Source organism: Sander vitreus, chromosome 22 (assembly GCF_031162955.1).
Source record: "Sander vitreus isolate 19-12246 chromosome 22, sanVit1, whole genome shotgun sequence".
NCBI classification, from domain to species: domain Eukaryota; kingdom Metazoa; phylum Chordata; class Actinopteri; order Perciformes; family Percidae; genus Sander; species Sander vitreus.
Window position 1 is genome coordinate 23,888,882 of NC_135876.1, and position 17,782 is coordinate 23,906,663.

Below are 17,782 nucleotides of genomic sequence, written 5' to 3' on the forward strand. Positions count from 1 at the left end.
AACTGGACCGGCGCTTCCTCCAGATGTTCAGCTCGTCCTGATGTTTTACAAACTGCTCTTTGAAGTTAAAGAGACGACTCAGTCGGGCTCAAACACATTGTAACAACAACTTACACCTGAGCTCACTACCCGCTGGTCTGCTGCTTTGAAATTGTATTTCCTTAACCTGGAAAAACGTGACCGATGTTCACTAAATCTTGATAATAATTAGTTAATTCATCAATCACAAGGGGAAGTCCTGATGCATCTAATCTTGGTATCAATGTAGTTACAAGAGGAGGGTTTACTCATTGAATATGTAGCCTTTGCTGAATGAAACAAGAATAATATGCCATTATCAATTACAAAAGCCAAAAGTCTGTTTTGTGTCATTGTAAACTGAATATTTGAGATAGAGCTGCAAAGATTAATCAATTAGTTGTCAACTATTTAATTAATCGGCAACTATCGGCAAACTTAATCGATTGAAGTCATTATTTTGTGAAGATAAAGTCAAACTTCTGTGATGTCAGCTTCTTAAATGTGAATATTTTCTAGTTCCTCTGACAGTAAACTGAATATCTCTGATTTGTGGACAAAACAAGACATTAGAGGGGCGCCTGGTTAGCTCACCTGGTAGAGCAGGTGCCCATATATAGAGGTTTACTTCTCGACGCAGCGGCCGTGGGTTCGACTCTGACCTGTGGCCCTTTGCTGCATGTCATTCCCCCTCTCTCTCCCCTTTCAAGTCTAAGCTGTCCTGTCCAAATAAAGGCTGAAAATGCCCAAAAAAATAATCTTACAAAAAAAAGAAAAGTGACCAGTTAGCTCAGTGGATAGAGCAGGCGCACATATGCAGAGGTTTATTCCTCGATGCAGAAAGTCCTGGGCTCGAATCCGACCTGTGACGGTTTTCCTGCATGTCTTCCCTCTCTCTCTCCCCTTTCATATCTCAGCTTTCCTATCAAATAAATGCAGAAATGCCCAAAAAACAAAGCAACGAGACATTAGAGGATGTCATCTTGGGCTTTGGGAAACAACTAATCCATTCATCCAATAAATAATGGACACATTTATTAACAATGGAAATAATTGTTAGTTGCAGCCTTAGTTTAAAGATGTTGGTCGGGTTTAAAAACACAATTTAAAGACAACACCAGATTTTAATTTTAATCATTTAATAAACATAATGAAAAATGTGAATTATTTGTAGCCTTAAAATCTCATCAAACTCCTCCTAAATGATCCACCAAAATCAGTTTCAGATTTAATTTGAGGCCAAAAGTGTGCTTTATTTTGAATGCACAACATTTAGTTTTAATATTTTCAGGAGATTTGTCATGTCATCATCAAAATACAGCTCATAGTTTGCTGACTGGTTCTGGTTTGGTCCATTCTCAGTGGATGTTTTTAAACTCCAAACTGGGCCTATTAGGCTAAATAGCTGCACAATTTTAAAAGTTACACAAGTACATTAAACCATCTAAAGCCACACTGAAAACGTATGCAATGAAAGACACATTTTACAAAACACAAAAATGGAAAATAAAAATTGCAACTCAGGGTTAGTCGGGCGGTCAGTGTCAGACTCTCCCACAGTGAATGAGTGACCTCATCCTAGGTCCAAACATGAAACTGTCTGTCTCACTCACACACACACACACACACACACACACACACACACACACAGCTGAGCAGCAGCAGATGGCAGCAGATGTTACTTGGTCCCTCAGAGAGCAGCAATGTTCATAATGCTGTCTGGAAAGCATTTTATGCCCCACTGGGGGCATCAGAGAGTGTGTGTGTGTGTGTGTGTGTGTGTGTGTGTGTGTGTGTGTGTGTGTGTGTGTGTGTGTGTGTGTTACTGACTCAACAATGAGCTGTGAAGTCAGTATTTAAAGTGAAGTGAGTGTGTTGCAATCTTGCAGACATATCCAAACTAGCGATGATGTGTGAGCATCAGACTCGATTGGGACTGTGCTATGGTGTAGGTGATGTCTTTGTGAGTGTGTTTGTGTGTGAGAAGGATTGAGTGAGTGTGTCTGTGAGTAAATGAGTGCTGAGGTGTGTGTGTGTGTGTGTGTGTGTGTGTGTGTGTGTGTGTGTATGTGGTGTAGTCTAGTTTTTTGTAGTAACTTACTGTGATTTTTCCCTCCCAGTCTCATTCTCGCCCGTGTCCCAGAGCAACAACCCCATACATTTTTTGTAACATTACCGCGTATAGCATCAGCCTCATCTGGCTTATTTTCTGTAGTTTCTGTAACGTAACCGTCTGCTGCAGTGTCATCTGAAGCTGCAGTAGCTTCATGGGCCGGCTTACAAAAATAATGAGAGTGTAATTTGAGTTGGCTTTCGTGTCATATCTACTGCAGTGATTCACTTTAGTTAATTTCATGTTTGCACAGAGAATGACCGCCAAGCAACTGTGTTGTTATTACTAGGTGACTCGCAACACAGTGTATGACCATATCCTTGTGCTTTTGTAAGTGGGTATATGGAAATTCTTGACCTTTCCTAGAGGGTATATGACGTATACCTGCGTATCACGTAGACTGGAAGGAATTGAGCGAGAGTGAGGACATTTCTGAAAGTTAAGTTGAGGATTTCGACTTGATTTTTAAGGCGAAGGTTAGGATTGATTCATTTAGATACATTTATCATACTGCAACAATAAATAATATTTTCATTATTGATTAATCTGCACTAGGGGTGGGACAAAATATCAATACGGTAATATATCATTGTCCTTTTTGTGCGTTACGAGAATCCATACGCTGGCTCCAAATATCAGATAGATAGTTTAATTAATAAAATAAGGCACTCTAAATAGATTTCCCTGCTCCCAGGGTCGCTGCTTCATGGCTTCTCACACATGAACGAGGGAAACTTGAACAGAAGTTAACCAGCAGTTTGAGGAAAATACCAGATGGCCCAGCCATGTTTGAGTCCAAAGTCTGGACCCAGAGTTGCTCTATAATTGTGTCATTTTAATTTACAGACAGAAAACAATTCTGCAGCACAAGTTTTTCAAACAGTTTGGACTTGCAGTGAATAAAGAGAGAAAACCTGCACTTTTCACGGGCATTTTGTGTTCATAGTTAGATCGATACGGTGGTGCATCATTATAGGATTGTCCAGCAATGTATCGATTATCGCAGAATTGCTGTATCGTGATATTATCTGTATCGTGAGCTGTGTATCGTAAGGTATCCTGTGATTCCTACCCCTAATTTGCACATTATTTTTCAGATTAATCCAATTCTTTGTACCGCATGATGTCTTTATGTACTGCTGCTGTGACATTAAATGCCGTTATATTTTCCCATAATCCAAGTTAAAGTTAGGGCTGCAACTAGCGATTATTTTCATTGTTGATTAATATGTCGATTATTTTCTCAAGTCAGAAAATGGTGAAAAATGTAGATCAGTGTTTCCCAAAGCCCAAGATGACGTCCTCAAATGTCTTGTTTTGTCCACAACTCAAAGATGAAACTAGAACATATTCACATTTAAGAAGCTGGAATCAGAGAATTTTTACTTTTTTTCATAAAGACATTCTTAAACTGATTAATCGATTATCAAAATAGTTGCAGATTCATTTTGCATGACAAAGAAAAAGCATCACATCACATCTGAGTAGCTGCTGGAACTAACAATGTACTACGTCAATCAGGGGCCACACATGTACAGAAGTACCACATTCAAGACTCTCAGCAGCGTGACACAGAGAGAAAGCTGCCTCATTACACCAAGTTAACCTGAGACAACTCACGCACACAGTTTCACACTCAGTTGAGCCAGTGGAAAAGTCAAACTCACTCATTAACAACTTTGTAATATATTCATCCTCACAAACACAATGTGACATTCATGACGGTTTCACATCTAGATCCTTGCCTCAGAGGTTTTGTGTATATATGTATGTCGGGTGTGTGTGTGTGTGTGTGTGTGTGTGTGTGTGTGTGTGTGTGTGTGTGTGTGTGTGTCTGTGCTGCAGACTCTGAAGAGTGAGGTAATGAGTGCTCAGCTCTTTCTCAGACAGTAGATCTATAAGCCATCTCCTCTGCATTTAAAAATCGATGCTCGCAGCCCCACACACACACACACACACACACACACACACACACACACAGGTGGGAGGTCCATTCTTTAAGGATTACTCTAACTTCTTGGGGGTTAATTCTTGTGTAACGTAAACATTACCCTGGTGCATTATAAAACATGTTTGAGGGTTGCTTCTTGCTTATACAATTTACCACTGTTGCCAAGTTTGAAGAAATATCTGAGAAGTAGCTCTAAGATTAACATTGACTTATGTGTTTTTTTCTAAACGCATAGATGTACTGTAGTGGGTTTGTTTCTCTATTTGTGAATTACTTAATCAAAGCATCTTTAGCAAACTCCAGAGATACAAGCGTACAAAAACATGTCACATGAGGTGACATGTTCACATCAGTGAGTTTGCTAGTGTCCATCCTGACCATTCACATTTTCTTCAGTATATTTTGGCATTGTTACACTGTGAGACTACCGCAATATGAAATATGAAAATAAAGTGTGTGTGTGTACGTTTGAAAGTGGAACACAGGAAAAGGCTGAAGAAAAAGAAGAAGTGTATGATGCATGCTGAGGGAAAGTGTGTTTACCGAAAGAGTAAATAACAAGATCTACCCCAAAATAGCACATCACAAATAAATGATGATATCGGGCAGAGCTGAGGAATCTGAGGGAGGATTGTTTTTTTTTGCTTTCAGATGACTCATGACTTTAATAGTGAGCCACACTAAGCTTCCACTTTGATACCAGCAATTATCCTGCAGGAGTAGGAGTCTTTTTTTCCTCTCTCTCCAACACAGCGGATATTCATCTAAGAGCAACAGTGAGTTTTGTGTGAAAGCACGAGAACACAAGGTTGCACATGTGCGAGTGTACAAATGACCGTAAGGGCTGTTTACTCGTCAATAGCAGCCAGTCAAACTCACGGCTGCATGATTGTAGTGGACAGACACACAGACGCAGACAGCTTTCAGAGTTCAGAGCGTTACGCTGTTGTCAGTACAAACAGTGTTCGCTGTGTTTGCAAAAATAAAATAAAAAATGTCAGGCAAGACTAACAAAAACCTCCAAACACAATCTGGAGCGTTGTCTCGAGAACAGGAGGCGGAGGACTTACGGCGATGGCAGGCATCTGGTCGTCATCGCCCACTGAGTCCTCAGGATCGTGATGTACATCCTGTAATCACACAAAGAGACGTGACACATTAGCACAGACCTGGTCGCCGCGGTGACGTGATAATAAGCTCCCCGCTGCGGGTTCAAACACGTCTTTTCGACTTTAATCTTTGCTGTAAAACATATATTTGCACGATATTGACAAAATGTCATATTGCGATATCGATATTAATTTCGAGATTTTTAAACATATGTAAAATTACAAAAGTTATGGGAAAACGCATCAAAATAGATTCTAGGGGTGGGGGGAAAAAATCCATACAGCATAGTATCGCAATATTTTCCGTGGCAATACTGTATCGATACACAGACACCAAGTATCATCTATTATTATATGTGTGTTGGTCAGTTTGTCTGACTGACAATCCCATTTTGCAGCAATAACATTGAAGTGAGATGAACAAACAGAACAGAGAAATGTATCTTTTTAGATCAAACAGATGTTGACAAAGTTTCCTTTTGGGGACATCATTTGAAATTGGGAAAAATTTGAAGTTGGAAAAAAGGTAATAAATTGCAATATATCGCTGAATATTGCAATATGTTTAAAATCGCAATAATATTGTATCGTGACATAAGTATCGTGATGATATCGTATCGTGAGGCCTCTGGTGATTCCCTCCCCTAATAGATTCATAACAAATTAAACAAGTTTTCTTACAACACAAGGTTTATTTATGACATATGTCATATTGGACTGGTCCAACATGAATAAATAAATAAGGACCATGTCTACAGAACAGGACATGTTCTACTGGTTGGACAGTATAAAATATATAAATAAAGAGAACAGGACATGTTTTACTGGTTGGACAGTATAAAATATATAAATAAAGAGAACAGGACATGTTTTACTGGTTGGACAGTATAAAATATATAAATAAAGAGAACAGGACATGTTTTACTGGTTGGACAGTATAAAATATATAAATAAAGAGAACAGGACATAACTTTTCTCTTTTCTGATTTGTTCCATTTTGTTGTGTCTATTTCTTCACTTACACTGTCACTCTGTTGAAATATGCACACACGTGGTACGCTCCATAGGGATTTTAATGTGGTACGCTCCATAGGGATTTTAATGTGGTACGCTCCATAGGGATTGTCAGGTAGTGGCCCCGTGTGCTGACGTGCACTAACGTGTGCAAGTGGCACGGTAACTGGCCAATGAAATGATGATCATTATAGCGTTTCAAGCTCTAAATCAAACACAACTAAGCCACACAGCCAACAGACGGGACGCAGCGCTCCACAAAAAAAATATTATCATCATCATAAATAATATCCCTTTCGATATAATATTGCGCAACGTGGTACGCGATAACGACATTGAGTCGATATATCGCGCACCCCTACTTCCAAGCATTCAGAGGTGAAGCGCGTCGCTCAATGAGTATCTTTTATTCTGTAACCCTCTCATCATCACCCTCCTGCTCCCTGTGACGGAGGAATCAACCAGAGTTCAAATAGGTTTTGTTTTTTTTAAAGTCCCCAGACGGTCACAGCGCGAGGTTTATCAGCAGAGTCTGACCGCTTCTGCCTCATCTGCTCGGTTTAAAAAGGAAGAACAAAAACAAAGAAATGAATTAGCATTACGTAAAGGCAGATTAGCAGCCGGTCTGCCTACCTGCTGGAACAACAGCTGCGATTCAGACACTGATAGCACTGATACTACTGCCTGACAAAAACAATAATAACAATAAAAGCGATTATGGTGATTATTTACATTCCGGGTAAGTGCAGCGCCGGGAGGATAAGCCTGAAAACTGCACAGCAGGGGGGGATGGATGACAGACAGGACGAGTTCTGGATTTTGATTAGAAAGAGGGGGAAAGATGCAGAGATGGAAGGTGATAGAGAGGACAGAGGAGGACAAGCTCTGTTTATTCTCCAAGTAAAGGACTGCAGAGGCTTTTCCTGGATACAAACTGTGCAGACTGTCTGTGATGACACTGTGAGTCCCCGTCATACCCAAACGCACTTTGAAATTGTTTACTATGGTTTAAAGAGACTGTCAGCGTTCGAGAAATATAAAAGATCCTTTTGGAAGATAATAATCCTCCAAGTTTTGGAACCACAGTTCCCATAATATAATAATTTGGGGGTTGACATATGGCCAATTAGTTACTTTTTTTTAGCCTATATTTTGCCAAATAAACAACATTGTTCACTGCTCTTATAAAAGGTAACTGCTAATACACTGCACACATTTATATTTAATTTATATTACTCTAAAGTACCTTCTGTTAACCAACTGTATACTACTGTCTACACTGCACTATATTTCTTGTCCTGTCTATACTTCATCACATTGCACTTTTCTGCTCTTTTTGCACTTCTGGTTGGACACAAACTGCATGTCGTTGTCTTTGTATTCTGCACAATGACAATAATCTAAAAAAAATGTAAAGTTTCCTGAATGAGCCATTAGCAGCTCTTTTCTGCAGTGTACCTATGGATGTACGGACAACTATAACTAGATTACTTTGATACTGAAGAAAACTTAAATATGTGATGATTATCAGGCAAGTTCCGGAGGAGAAGTCTTTTTTCTATGATTTTTAAACAGATTTCTAAACTTTTATTCTCGATGGACATCAGAGATAATGATATCGTCGGACAGAGTAAGTCACACTGAATCTACAAATATGTGCATCCTGTGTATATGTTTACTTTTGACTGAGTTATGACTTAGAGAAGTGGTATGATTGTGATGCAAACTGTGGCTATCGGGAGGTTTTAAATCGCCCCCATGTGCTGTGTGTCACAGCCACTGCTGCAGATCCTCGTGCTGCCTGTGATGATAAGTGGGCCAAACCACAATAACTAGGGTTGGGTACCGAAACGCGGTGCCAATAGGGCACCAGTTCCGTCGTAAACGGTAGTAACGAGACCGAATAAGAACTAACATTTCGGTGCCAAATTTCGGTGTCTGACTTTTTTTTTTTTCCAGAAGCATCGCTGCACGGGACGCTACGTTATTGTTAGCTAGTAGCTGGATTAAACACAGTGGTTAAAATGCTGACAGCTAACGTTAAGCGGTGTAAAGTGTGACTGTATTTCACTGTAGAGGATTCCAACACCGGGACGTAACAGTCTGACTGCAGCTGCCGTTGTCGGAAAACAACTCAGACGGCGCGTTCACTTGAAACTCGCCAGCCTTGTGGTGCTTTCAAAGTTATTGTAAAATACCCTTTTCCCATCTGGTGCTTGTTTTTGTCGTTTACCAGCAATTTACTGGTGAAATAAGTCATTGTTATAAGTTATTGTTATTACATTATTAATCAATCATTTAATTTTGACCATATGGCCTTAGCAATAAACAAGCCGTTCTTTAATGTCGCCGACTGTCGTTTGGTGCTCCTTTATATTTTATACATTATAAATATATTATATATATTTTGGTTCAGGCACCGGTTCAGGCACCGTTTTAAAAGTATCGTTTTAGCACCAGAATCGGGAAAAACCCAAACGATACCCAACCCTAACAATAACTATCTTTTTTCAGAACATCTCCACATCCCTGCTCCCTTTCACCTCATTAAATATCTTTGGCAACTCTCCCACAGTGCCTCACAGTTTGAAAACCCTGCTTTTGAAGAATGGACTGCAGCAGTGAGTGTCAAAAACTGTCAAGTTACCAAACACTGAAATCATTCACACTTTAGGGCTGCAACGACAGTTTACTGTCACAGAGGAGAGAAGAAACTAGAAAATATTCACATTTAACAAGCTGGAATCAGAGAATTTTTTACTTTTTTTTCCATAAAAATGTACTCAAACCGATTATCAAAATAGTTGGCGATTTATTTAATAGTTGACTGATTAATCTTTGCAGCTCTACCTGATATTGACATTATGATTTGGATACTTTATCTGGATAATGACATCAGATGACACGCCTTTTGCATTTACAGCTGGTATTAATAAGCATTATCGCTATCTTGCAGGCATTGGAATTGGATATTTTTCTATCTTTGAAACCAGACTGAACTCATGAAATGGCATATGTATGACACGCCAATTCGTATACCATTATTGGCGTGTTATAAAGACGCATACTCGCTTTTTAGCGTGTTTATCAACGCTGTTGACCATTGACTTACATTACCTTGCGATTGCGTGTGAATTGAAAACACAGGACTTTCACCCCGGAGCCCGGGCATCGCGTCCGTCTGTCACGTTTCCTGAACTCAACCGTCGCTTTCTTCTTTTACTAAATCCAACCCCGTTGTTCTTTTCCTAAACTGAACCCACGTGTGGGGTTTCCTAAACTCAACCGTCGCTTTCTTCTCGCAATAACACGCCATGTGGCGTGTATGTTTACGTCCGCTTTATACAGCGTAGACATCCACGCGGATAGCTCAAAATGCATACTGATAACACGCCACTTTGGCTTAAGAAAGTGGGCGTGTATGTTTACGCGAAGTCATGATGCCACGTTGTTGAAACTGGTAAAATGAGGACTAATGTAAAATATAGATGTGTTTCAATTTTGGGGGTTAAATTGTGGAATGAACTTAATGATGAGTTGAAAATGTGTACGTCTCTGAGTTTCAAAAAAGCTTTTAAATCTAAATGAATTAATGGTTATGAAGTAATTAAAATAAAATGTAAATTGTTAAATGTATTTCTAGGATTGTACTTAAATATTTGGTTTCATTTAGTTTTGTTGAATTTCTGGGTGATTATATAGGGATTATGGGATAGCATAGGCAAAAGTAAGCCTTGGCTTCAGCATATTCCTTTTGTCAGTTAGATATGGTGGAAAATTGGGGTAAATGGGGTTCATGTACATTGTTTTTTTTTTTTTTTAAGATTATTTTTTGGGGCTTTTTATGGCCTTTAAATCGAGAGGATAGCTTGAAGACAGGAAAGGGTAGAGAGAGGAGGGACGACATGCAGCAAAGGGCCGCCGGTCGGATTCGAACCTGGGCCGCTGCCAAGGTTTCAGCCTACATGGGGCGCACGCTCTACTGGGTGAGCCAGAGGCCGCCCCTTCTTTCATGCACGTTAACCGAAATAAAATGATTCATCATGCATATATGCAAATAAATCTGTAGAGCTTGCAAACTTGGTACACAAACACAGTTCATCCCAGCTCAAGAGAAGTGACGCTGCTATACTGAGGAAGGACTCGTTCGTGGCCAGATGTTGAGGTTGAGGGATGCAGAATGTGTAAAATGTAAAATTTGTGGAAATCAAGATATTAAATATACATAAAAGGTTCTTTTAATAATGTAAAAGTAGTGTACTGCCTTTTGTACCCGTTTCTTTTTGTCAATGTAGGTTTGTACCTGTTTTGATTCTTTATTGTGTATGACATTAAGTCCCGTGTATATAAAACAGAGGATTACTCGTGGGATATAAACAAATGTAGGTTCCCATGATAAACTCAGAGAATACCTTTCATATTAATGCAGTATGTAACGTGGATGTAACTTCATCTGTAAGAATCAAATCCAATTGAATTCGAGAATTAAATTGGTCATCACAGTGTGAGGATTATCCAGAGTAACCAGAAAATGTTTTCTCGAAAGAGACTTTGTTGTAATTTCTCCGAACTGGAGCTGCAACTTACAATCAGGTTCACTATCAATTCATTTGTCAGATTTTTTTGTTGTATCTCTTTTCGGTGTTGTAGTTTGTAGACGGTCCCTAAGCACTCGTCTTGCTGTCTCAACACGGGAATTAAACAGAGCTGAATTAGCACAACTTTTATGCATTTCTGTCACATCTCCTGCAGTCAGATTCACTGTGTTCACTCAGAAGGAATCAGTTCACACGGGTAGGCACTTTTAATGACATCTCGAATATGTTAAGAGGCTAAAAGCCTGTTTAAAACCTGCCCTGTTTCAGCCTCCTGGCTATGAAAGCTAGCAGTAGCATAACTTGTTGTAGGCAACACCAACTGTTTTTGTTTTTCTCAATACTGACAGCACTACGTGACAACAACAGAGCTACGTGTTGAAATCGACCGGAATTCTCCTTTAAGATTTTTCAATATTTTCTGACATTTTATAGACAAAACTACTTATGGATTAATTGAGAAAGAAATAATCAGTAGTTGTGGCCCTAAACGATATTTTTATCCAGCTTTTCTAATGCACTTTCTTCATATTGTAAGGAAACATTTAAGCGGGCAGAGTGCAGATTCATAACTGCAGCCATCTTGATCTACACTCATCTTTGTTTTCGCATTTCTGCAGACAAGTGCAGCCCCTCTCTGCTCTGCTCTGTGTGTGTGTGTGTGTGTGTGTGTGTGTGTGTGTGTGTGTGTGTGTGTGTGTGTGTGTGTGTGTGTGTGTGTGTGTGTGTGCGCGCGCTCTGTCTCCAGGGCAAAAATCCTACAGAAGCATCTCTTCTTTATTTCACAACTTCACCACTCACTCCTTTGTGTGTGTGTTGTCTTGTGTCCTGTGGTGGCCTAAATAAAAATACAATACATACAAAATACAAAGCTGGTACGACAGCCTACAACACTTCGCTGCTCCACGCCAAGAGGCTAAAAGAGTTATCACGCAAGGGGTCAGCTTCACTGCGCACAGCATCTGCACGTTCCTGTCTGGTTGAAAGTGAGGTGAAAAGAGGCCGGGTGGAGAAAGCTGCGAGCAGGCACGAGCACGTTAGGAAGGCCAGACAGAATAACAGAACTGACTCAGTGCATTCTTTCTCAACGTTTGAGCACGAATCACATTTCATTATTCACAATCTGCCTCCAGAGTGACACACAGCCATTTCTCCATTCAGTCATTGTGACACCTCAAACAGGAAGTGGACACACACACACACACACACGCACACACGCACACACACACACACACACATATAGACGTAAGCTCTTCCTGAATCATGCAGTCACAGTGGCACCACCTCCCGCTCTTTATCAAGATTCAAAAACTCGTAGAAAGGAAGAACTGGAAAAAAAACAAAAAAAACTCCCTAACACAGGAGCTGTTTTTGTTTCAATCTTGTGTCTCAGTTTTGGAGACAAAGCTCCTTGTTTTGTTTTTTAGAACAATGACACACTTCAACTTTGCCTATTTTTTGTTTTACCCCAAGAAATTATATCCTCAAATCAAAATATCAAAACCATTACAAAAGGATTTCACACACTTGTCTGCTTTATTCTGAACATCCCCAGAGTGACGGGTAGTGATTTGTGACACTAGTAGTCATTTTAGAGGTTTCCTGTTAACATATGGCATCATTTTATGCCCATTTGTGCTCTGAGGAAGCATTTGTGTTACCCAAGAATAACCTTTTTTGTCACGTTATTGTAGAGCTGAAGCATAAATGGATCAATATAAAACCATTTGGGTATTTCTTGCAAAAATATCAGGATGAAGGATTTTGTCTTATATTATATTAATATTTTGGGGTTTTAGACTGTTGTTCAGAGAAAACAAGACATTTAAAGACATCAGCTTAGGCTTTTAGGAAATTGTGACAAGAATTTTTTGATATTTAAGACTACCAGATTCATAGATTATAAGAAAAAGTATTACATTTGTGTTTAATACTTCTCTACAGGATTATTACAGCATGTTTGTGTGCTCAGGGTGATGCTTTATAGTGTATTTTGATCTAATTTGGCGTTCCTATAAGAGCTTTAAGTGTATTTCATATAAGTTGTTGTTAAATATTGGACCTTTGAGGCAAAAACAATTATCCAATAGTGACTTGAATGTGTATTATAATCAAATTTGGCGTCCCTATAGTAGCTCTAAGAGTAGAATAATGATCTAATAGTGACTTTAAGATGCATTGTTGTGTTGTGTTAGTGTATTTTATATCATGTGTTGTCCATATTGCAGCTTTAAAGGTGGACTAATTATCTAACAGTGACTTTAAGGTGCATTATGGTGCTTTAAATGACATCCTGTGTGGTGTATTCCTGCATTACCTGTCTACTACAACTGTCAGGCAGTTTGACAAGAGGAGAAATGTTTAAATGAATGTCTCACCTCTGCAGCCGTCCCCCCCAGAGGCATCTTCTGCCAGGGATCCGCCAACTGAGCCAGAGGCATCTTCTCTTCTTTTTTTCTCCTACTTTTATTTCTTCTTCTTCTTTTAGTCCTCTCTTCTGCCCCAGGTTCGTCGTCCCTCCCTCGGTCGACACTTTTCAGTCCACCGGGCTTCTCCCTTCCTTCCTTTCCTCTTTCTTTTTCTTTTCTTCTTTTTAATGAAATGTGTTTGAGCTAGTTCCGTTTCTGTTCCCTCTGCCGTTAGCTCTCCTGTGGAACCGAACCGCCCCACCGAACGTTCGAGCAGAGGCGAGCCGTGCGAACACCTTCTAATTCCGGATCTGCTACGGCGCTGAGACCGCCCCTTCCTCCGGGGAGACTGACATGAGAAAAAGCAGCGAGGAGGACGCCCTTTTTCGGAAACTGATTAACTCAACAATTCTCTCTCTCTCTCAATTCTCTCTCTCTCTGTCAATTCTCTCTCTCTCTCTCTCTCTCTCTCTCTCTCTCTCGCTCTCTCTCTCTCTCTCTCTCTCTCTCTCTCTCTCTCTCTCTCTCTCTCTCTCTCGCTCTCTCTCTCTCTCTCTCTCTCTCTCTCTCTCTCTCTCTCTCTCTCTCTCTCTCTCTCTCTCTCACTTCCGTTGTTTCCTAATATGGCGGCCGGTGTCGGCTTACCTGTCCGTCAGACCACTGCGTCACGCCTGCGTCACGTCAGGAGGCGGCTTCCTGGGCAGAATAAAGTAACGTAAACTCTACTTTGGCTTATTATTATTCTGATATATAACCAGATCCATGACTCAGTCATAATTCTGACACAAAAAAACTAATTTATTTAATTAATTCAAAACACAAATGAGCTAAATGCAATCTGTATTTCTGCTCTGTGTGCTGGAATGTAACTAATCAGAGTACCTTACATGGATATCACATTCAAAAATAGACTCATTCTTTTAAATTTGGTAACCCTACCGTAACTAGGCCTACATAGAGCAGTGGTTCCCAAAGTGGGGTCCCGGGGACCCCCAGGGGTCCTTGAGGGGGTTCCAGGGGGTCTCTACTGACGTAGAGCCATCAGGCTGCAGGGCTTTTTTGGATTGTTTTAATTGCACATCATCGTAACTTTTGGTGTTGCATGTATCAATCCAATGTCTGTGTTTTTGGTTTGTTTGTTTCTATTGTTAAAGTGCTCATATTATGATTTTTGGCTTTTTTCCTTTCCTTTATTGTGTTATATATCTTTTTTATGCATGTTATAGGTTTCCAAAGTAAAAAAAGCCCAAAGTCCCCCCCCAAAGGGACTTACCATCTCCAACAGAAAACACTGTTCACAAACTGCTCCAAACAGCTCTATTGTAGTCCAGCCTTTACTTCAGAGACAAACGTGGTCACTTTGGAACACACGTTATAATGCTCGCCTAGCTGCTAGCATGGCACGCCCTCATACTCTGCTTCTGACTGGCTAGTAGTCCTTACCTAGGTACTGTCAGGGCACGCCCTCATACTCTGCTTCTGACTGGCTAGTAGTCCTTACCTAGGTACTGTCAGGGCACGCCCTCATACTCTGCTTCTGACTGGCTAGTAGTCCTTACCTAGCTACTGAGCATGTGCGACTCCCAACAAAGATGGAACAGAAGTGCGATGTCTCACTCTGTAGCTAAAACAGAGAGCTCAACACACAGGGTGAAAAGAGGAGCTGCAGCAATGTGCAGTACAACAAAAATATGGTGTTTTTCTGAAAATTAAACCATGTAAACCTATTCTGATAGAACCTCTAAATACAGTTATGAACCTGAAAATGAGCAGAATATGAGCACTTTAAGTCTTGTACTTTTTTTTTCCTCCTTTGGATTTCATAATGTATCCATCTTCCAAAAAATAAACACTTCAGGGTCTGGCTCCAGTTTATATTTGAGTTTTGTGCCTAGAACCTCTGCAGTCCATCAGTGTGACTCACTTAGAAACTTAGAAACAACTCTCCTGTCTACGTTCCTGTGACTTTCTTTCAAATCTCTACTAAAAACGTTATAAAGTTGCATTTCTGCATTAAGTGTTTTCTCGCTCTGTCATTTTATAAGTCTTGATTAATTCAGGTCATTTTTATGAATCAACTTCTCCTTTTTTTGTATTGTCCCAAGTTATTTTGTTGCTCTGTTTCTTCTTATGTGAGGCACCTTGTAGCTTTGTTTTAAATGTCACACAAATACATTATTACAACCGTAATGCGTTGTGTTTGTGAGAGAGATTACCCCCATGAGGAACCAAGTCTTTTCAAAACGAGCGGTCAAATGTGAAGCTGTACGCTCAAAATCATTATGATACATTTTATTCTTACACAGTAACTCATGTTTAAGGATGTTACATCTTTTTTTTCAGTATATAATTGTGAGGATTTTCATTAACTGCCTGTAATATGATTAGAGTAACAACACTTCCAGTTGATTAACACGCTGTTCTACTGTATGTTTGGTTGCCATGACTGTCGATAAATAAAAGAAGTTGATTTTATAGCCTGGTGGTGACATCTAGTGGTCCGAGATGGAGGAGTGAGCCTTTTTCCGTAGACATTTTCATGCATTTAGATCACAGGATTATGGGAAACTTCTGATATGAAATCCACTGTGAGACAGTTAAATTGCTGACACAGCAAAATATCAGTGATAGAGAAAGTATTCAGATCCTTTACTGCAGTAAAAGTACTAATACCACACTGTTAAAATACTCCCAGTGGTGTAGTCTACGTGATAGGCAGGTATAGGCAGTATACCTCCTAAAGAAGCTCCAGGATTTCCATATACCCACTTAAAAATGCCCAATGACACGCAACAACATCCTTTCCATTATTATTTTTGATATATTTTGAATTGTCATCTGTGTTTTTCTTCTTCACATAAGCTAAATAAAGGTAATTCCACCGTAAATTGGTGCATGAAAGTGTATCCAAATACAGGAAACTTGACACCCAGACCCCCCCACTATGATATGCCCCCCCCCCCCCCCCCAAAGGCAGATTTTGGCTAATATATATACAGTACATTATACCCACTACAATACATTAGACTAAACCAGAATACTCCTGCATTAACAATGTTCCCTCAGTGAAAGTCTGTAAGTATAATCAGTCAAATGTAGTTAAAGTATGAAAAGTGTAAGGGCGAAACATGGCAGCCCCTGTTTTCAAGGTCTTCATCTCTAAAATACCATGGACTATAGCCAGCGAGGAGATGAGGGAGTACTTTGGACAGTTTGGCCCGGTGAAGAAGTGTCCATTCTTCCCCTGTGACTGTTCTACACTATTATATATTCTGTCAGGTAGATGATTATTGCATTCATGTAAAAGCAGGATTTTACTGTTGGAGTCGATTGAGCTGGAGCTCATTTCGAGCTAATAACTAATGATTATTTTTAGTCTGGATTCACCCGCTTATTATTTTAAACATTAATCGATTGATTGGTTTGTAAATAGTCAGTGTTGTAATGTAACAAAGTACAAATACTTCACTACTGTACTTAAGTAGAATTTTCACGTATCTGTACTTTACTTCGTTATTTATATTTCTTATATTTCTGGAAACGTTTGCTTTTACTCCACTACATTTCCTAAATAAAATGTATACTTTTACTCTGATACATTTCCTCCTAAGCATCTTCGGTACTCCTTACTACAAAATAACATCAGAAGACATTTGTTAGACTGCAAAAAAAGCAGTTTGGCGACTCATCGCTCCTAGATTGCCCGTTACTGCACGCTCCATTCCAGTTGGTGATGTAATGCCCGTTTGTTGCCAAGCGCCAAAACTAAAGAAGATGAGGAGGAAGCATAACAATCGATATTTTATTTTATTTATTTGTAAAAGTGCAAAAAAAAACAACAATGCACATCAATTGACTTTTTTTAGTTTACACTCAAAATGTAAATGTGCCAGAGTTCGCGAAAAAAGCTCATTTTCATCTGTAGTCCCTTGGCAGGTCAACACATCATCATCATATTACATTAATAAAAAAGAATGAAAGAAAGATAGAAAGCAAATAAAAAAAAAAAAGAGAAAAGAGAGAGGGACAAAAAAATAGAGAACAGAAGGGCAGTACCTAGGGTGAGGTAAACCAGCTACTGATGATTACAGTTCTGATTGTTTTGAATCCATCTCTTGAGTGTGGTTTTAAATGATAGACAGCTGGTGCTGTCTCTGAGTTTGAGGCCCAACTTACTACGTCTATACTGTACAACCCAGTCTCCCCCGGTGGCTGCCCTAGTTGAACCTGCTGTTCTTCTGTTGTTTAAATTCACCCAGTGGTGGAGGTGAAAGCCCATGTAACATTTTGAAAAAGGGGCCCCCAGATAGCTCAGTTGGTAGAGCAGGCGCCCATATATAAAGGTTTACTCCTCGATGCAGCGGCCGCGGGTTTGACTCCGACCTTGCTGTGTGTCATTCCACCCTCTCTCTCTCCCCCATTTAATTTCTTCATTTGTTGAGGAAATAAAGGCCTAAAATAACCAAAAAATCATCTTTAAAAAAAAAATATTTAGAAAATGACACAGGCATCTAGATAATGAAATAAGTTGTATTTAGTAGTGACATGGCAGTGGTGATAGCTATAGGTTTTTG

General features: G+C 39.7%; 1 protein-coding gene across 2 annotated transcripts in view; it reads right to left on the reverse strand.

Annotated features, from left to right (window-relative positions):
- rps6ka3b (ribosomal protein S6 kinase, polypeptide 3b) overlaps positions 1-13,691 on the reverse strand; it is a 50,589-nt gene extending 36,898 nt beyond the window's left edge. The window contains exons 1-2 of one of the 2 annotated variants that reach the window (XM_078280705.1): positions 13,179-13,691; positions 5,153-5,212 (exon numbers count right to left, since the gene is read on the reverse strand). In XM_078280705.1, coding sequence (XP_078136831.1) covers positions 5,153-5,212; positions 13,179-13,241 — 123 coding nt within the window. In that variant the 5' untranslated portion in view covers positions 13,242-13,691. The remainder of the gene's footprint in view (positions 1-5,152; positions 5,213-13,178) is intronic. The other variant, XM_078280704.1, reaches the window with a different exon arrangement.
- Positions 13,692-17,782: the final 4,091 nt, after the last annotated feature.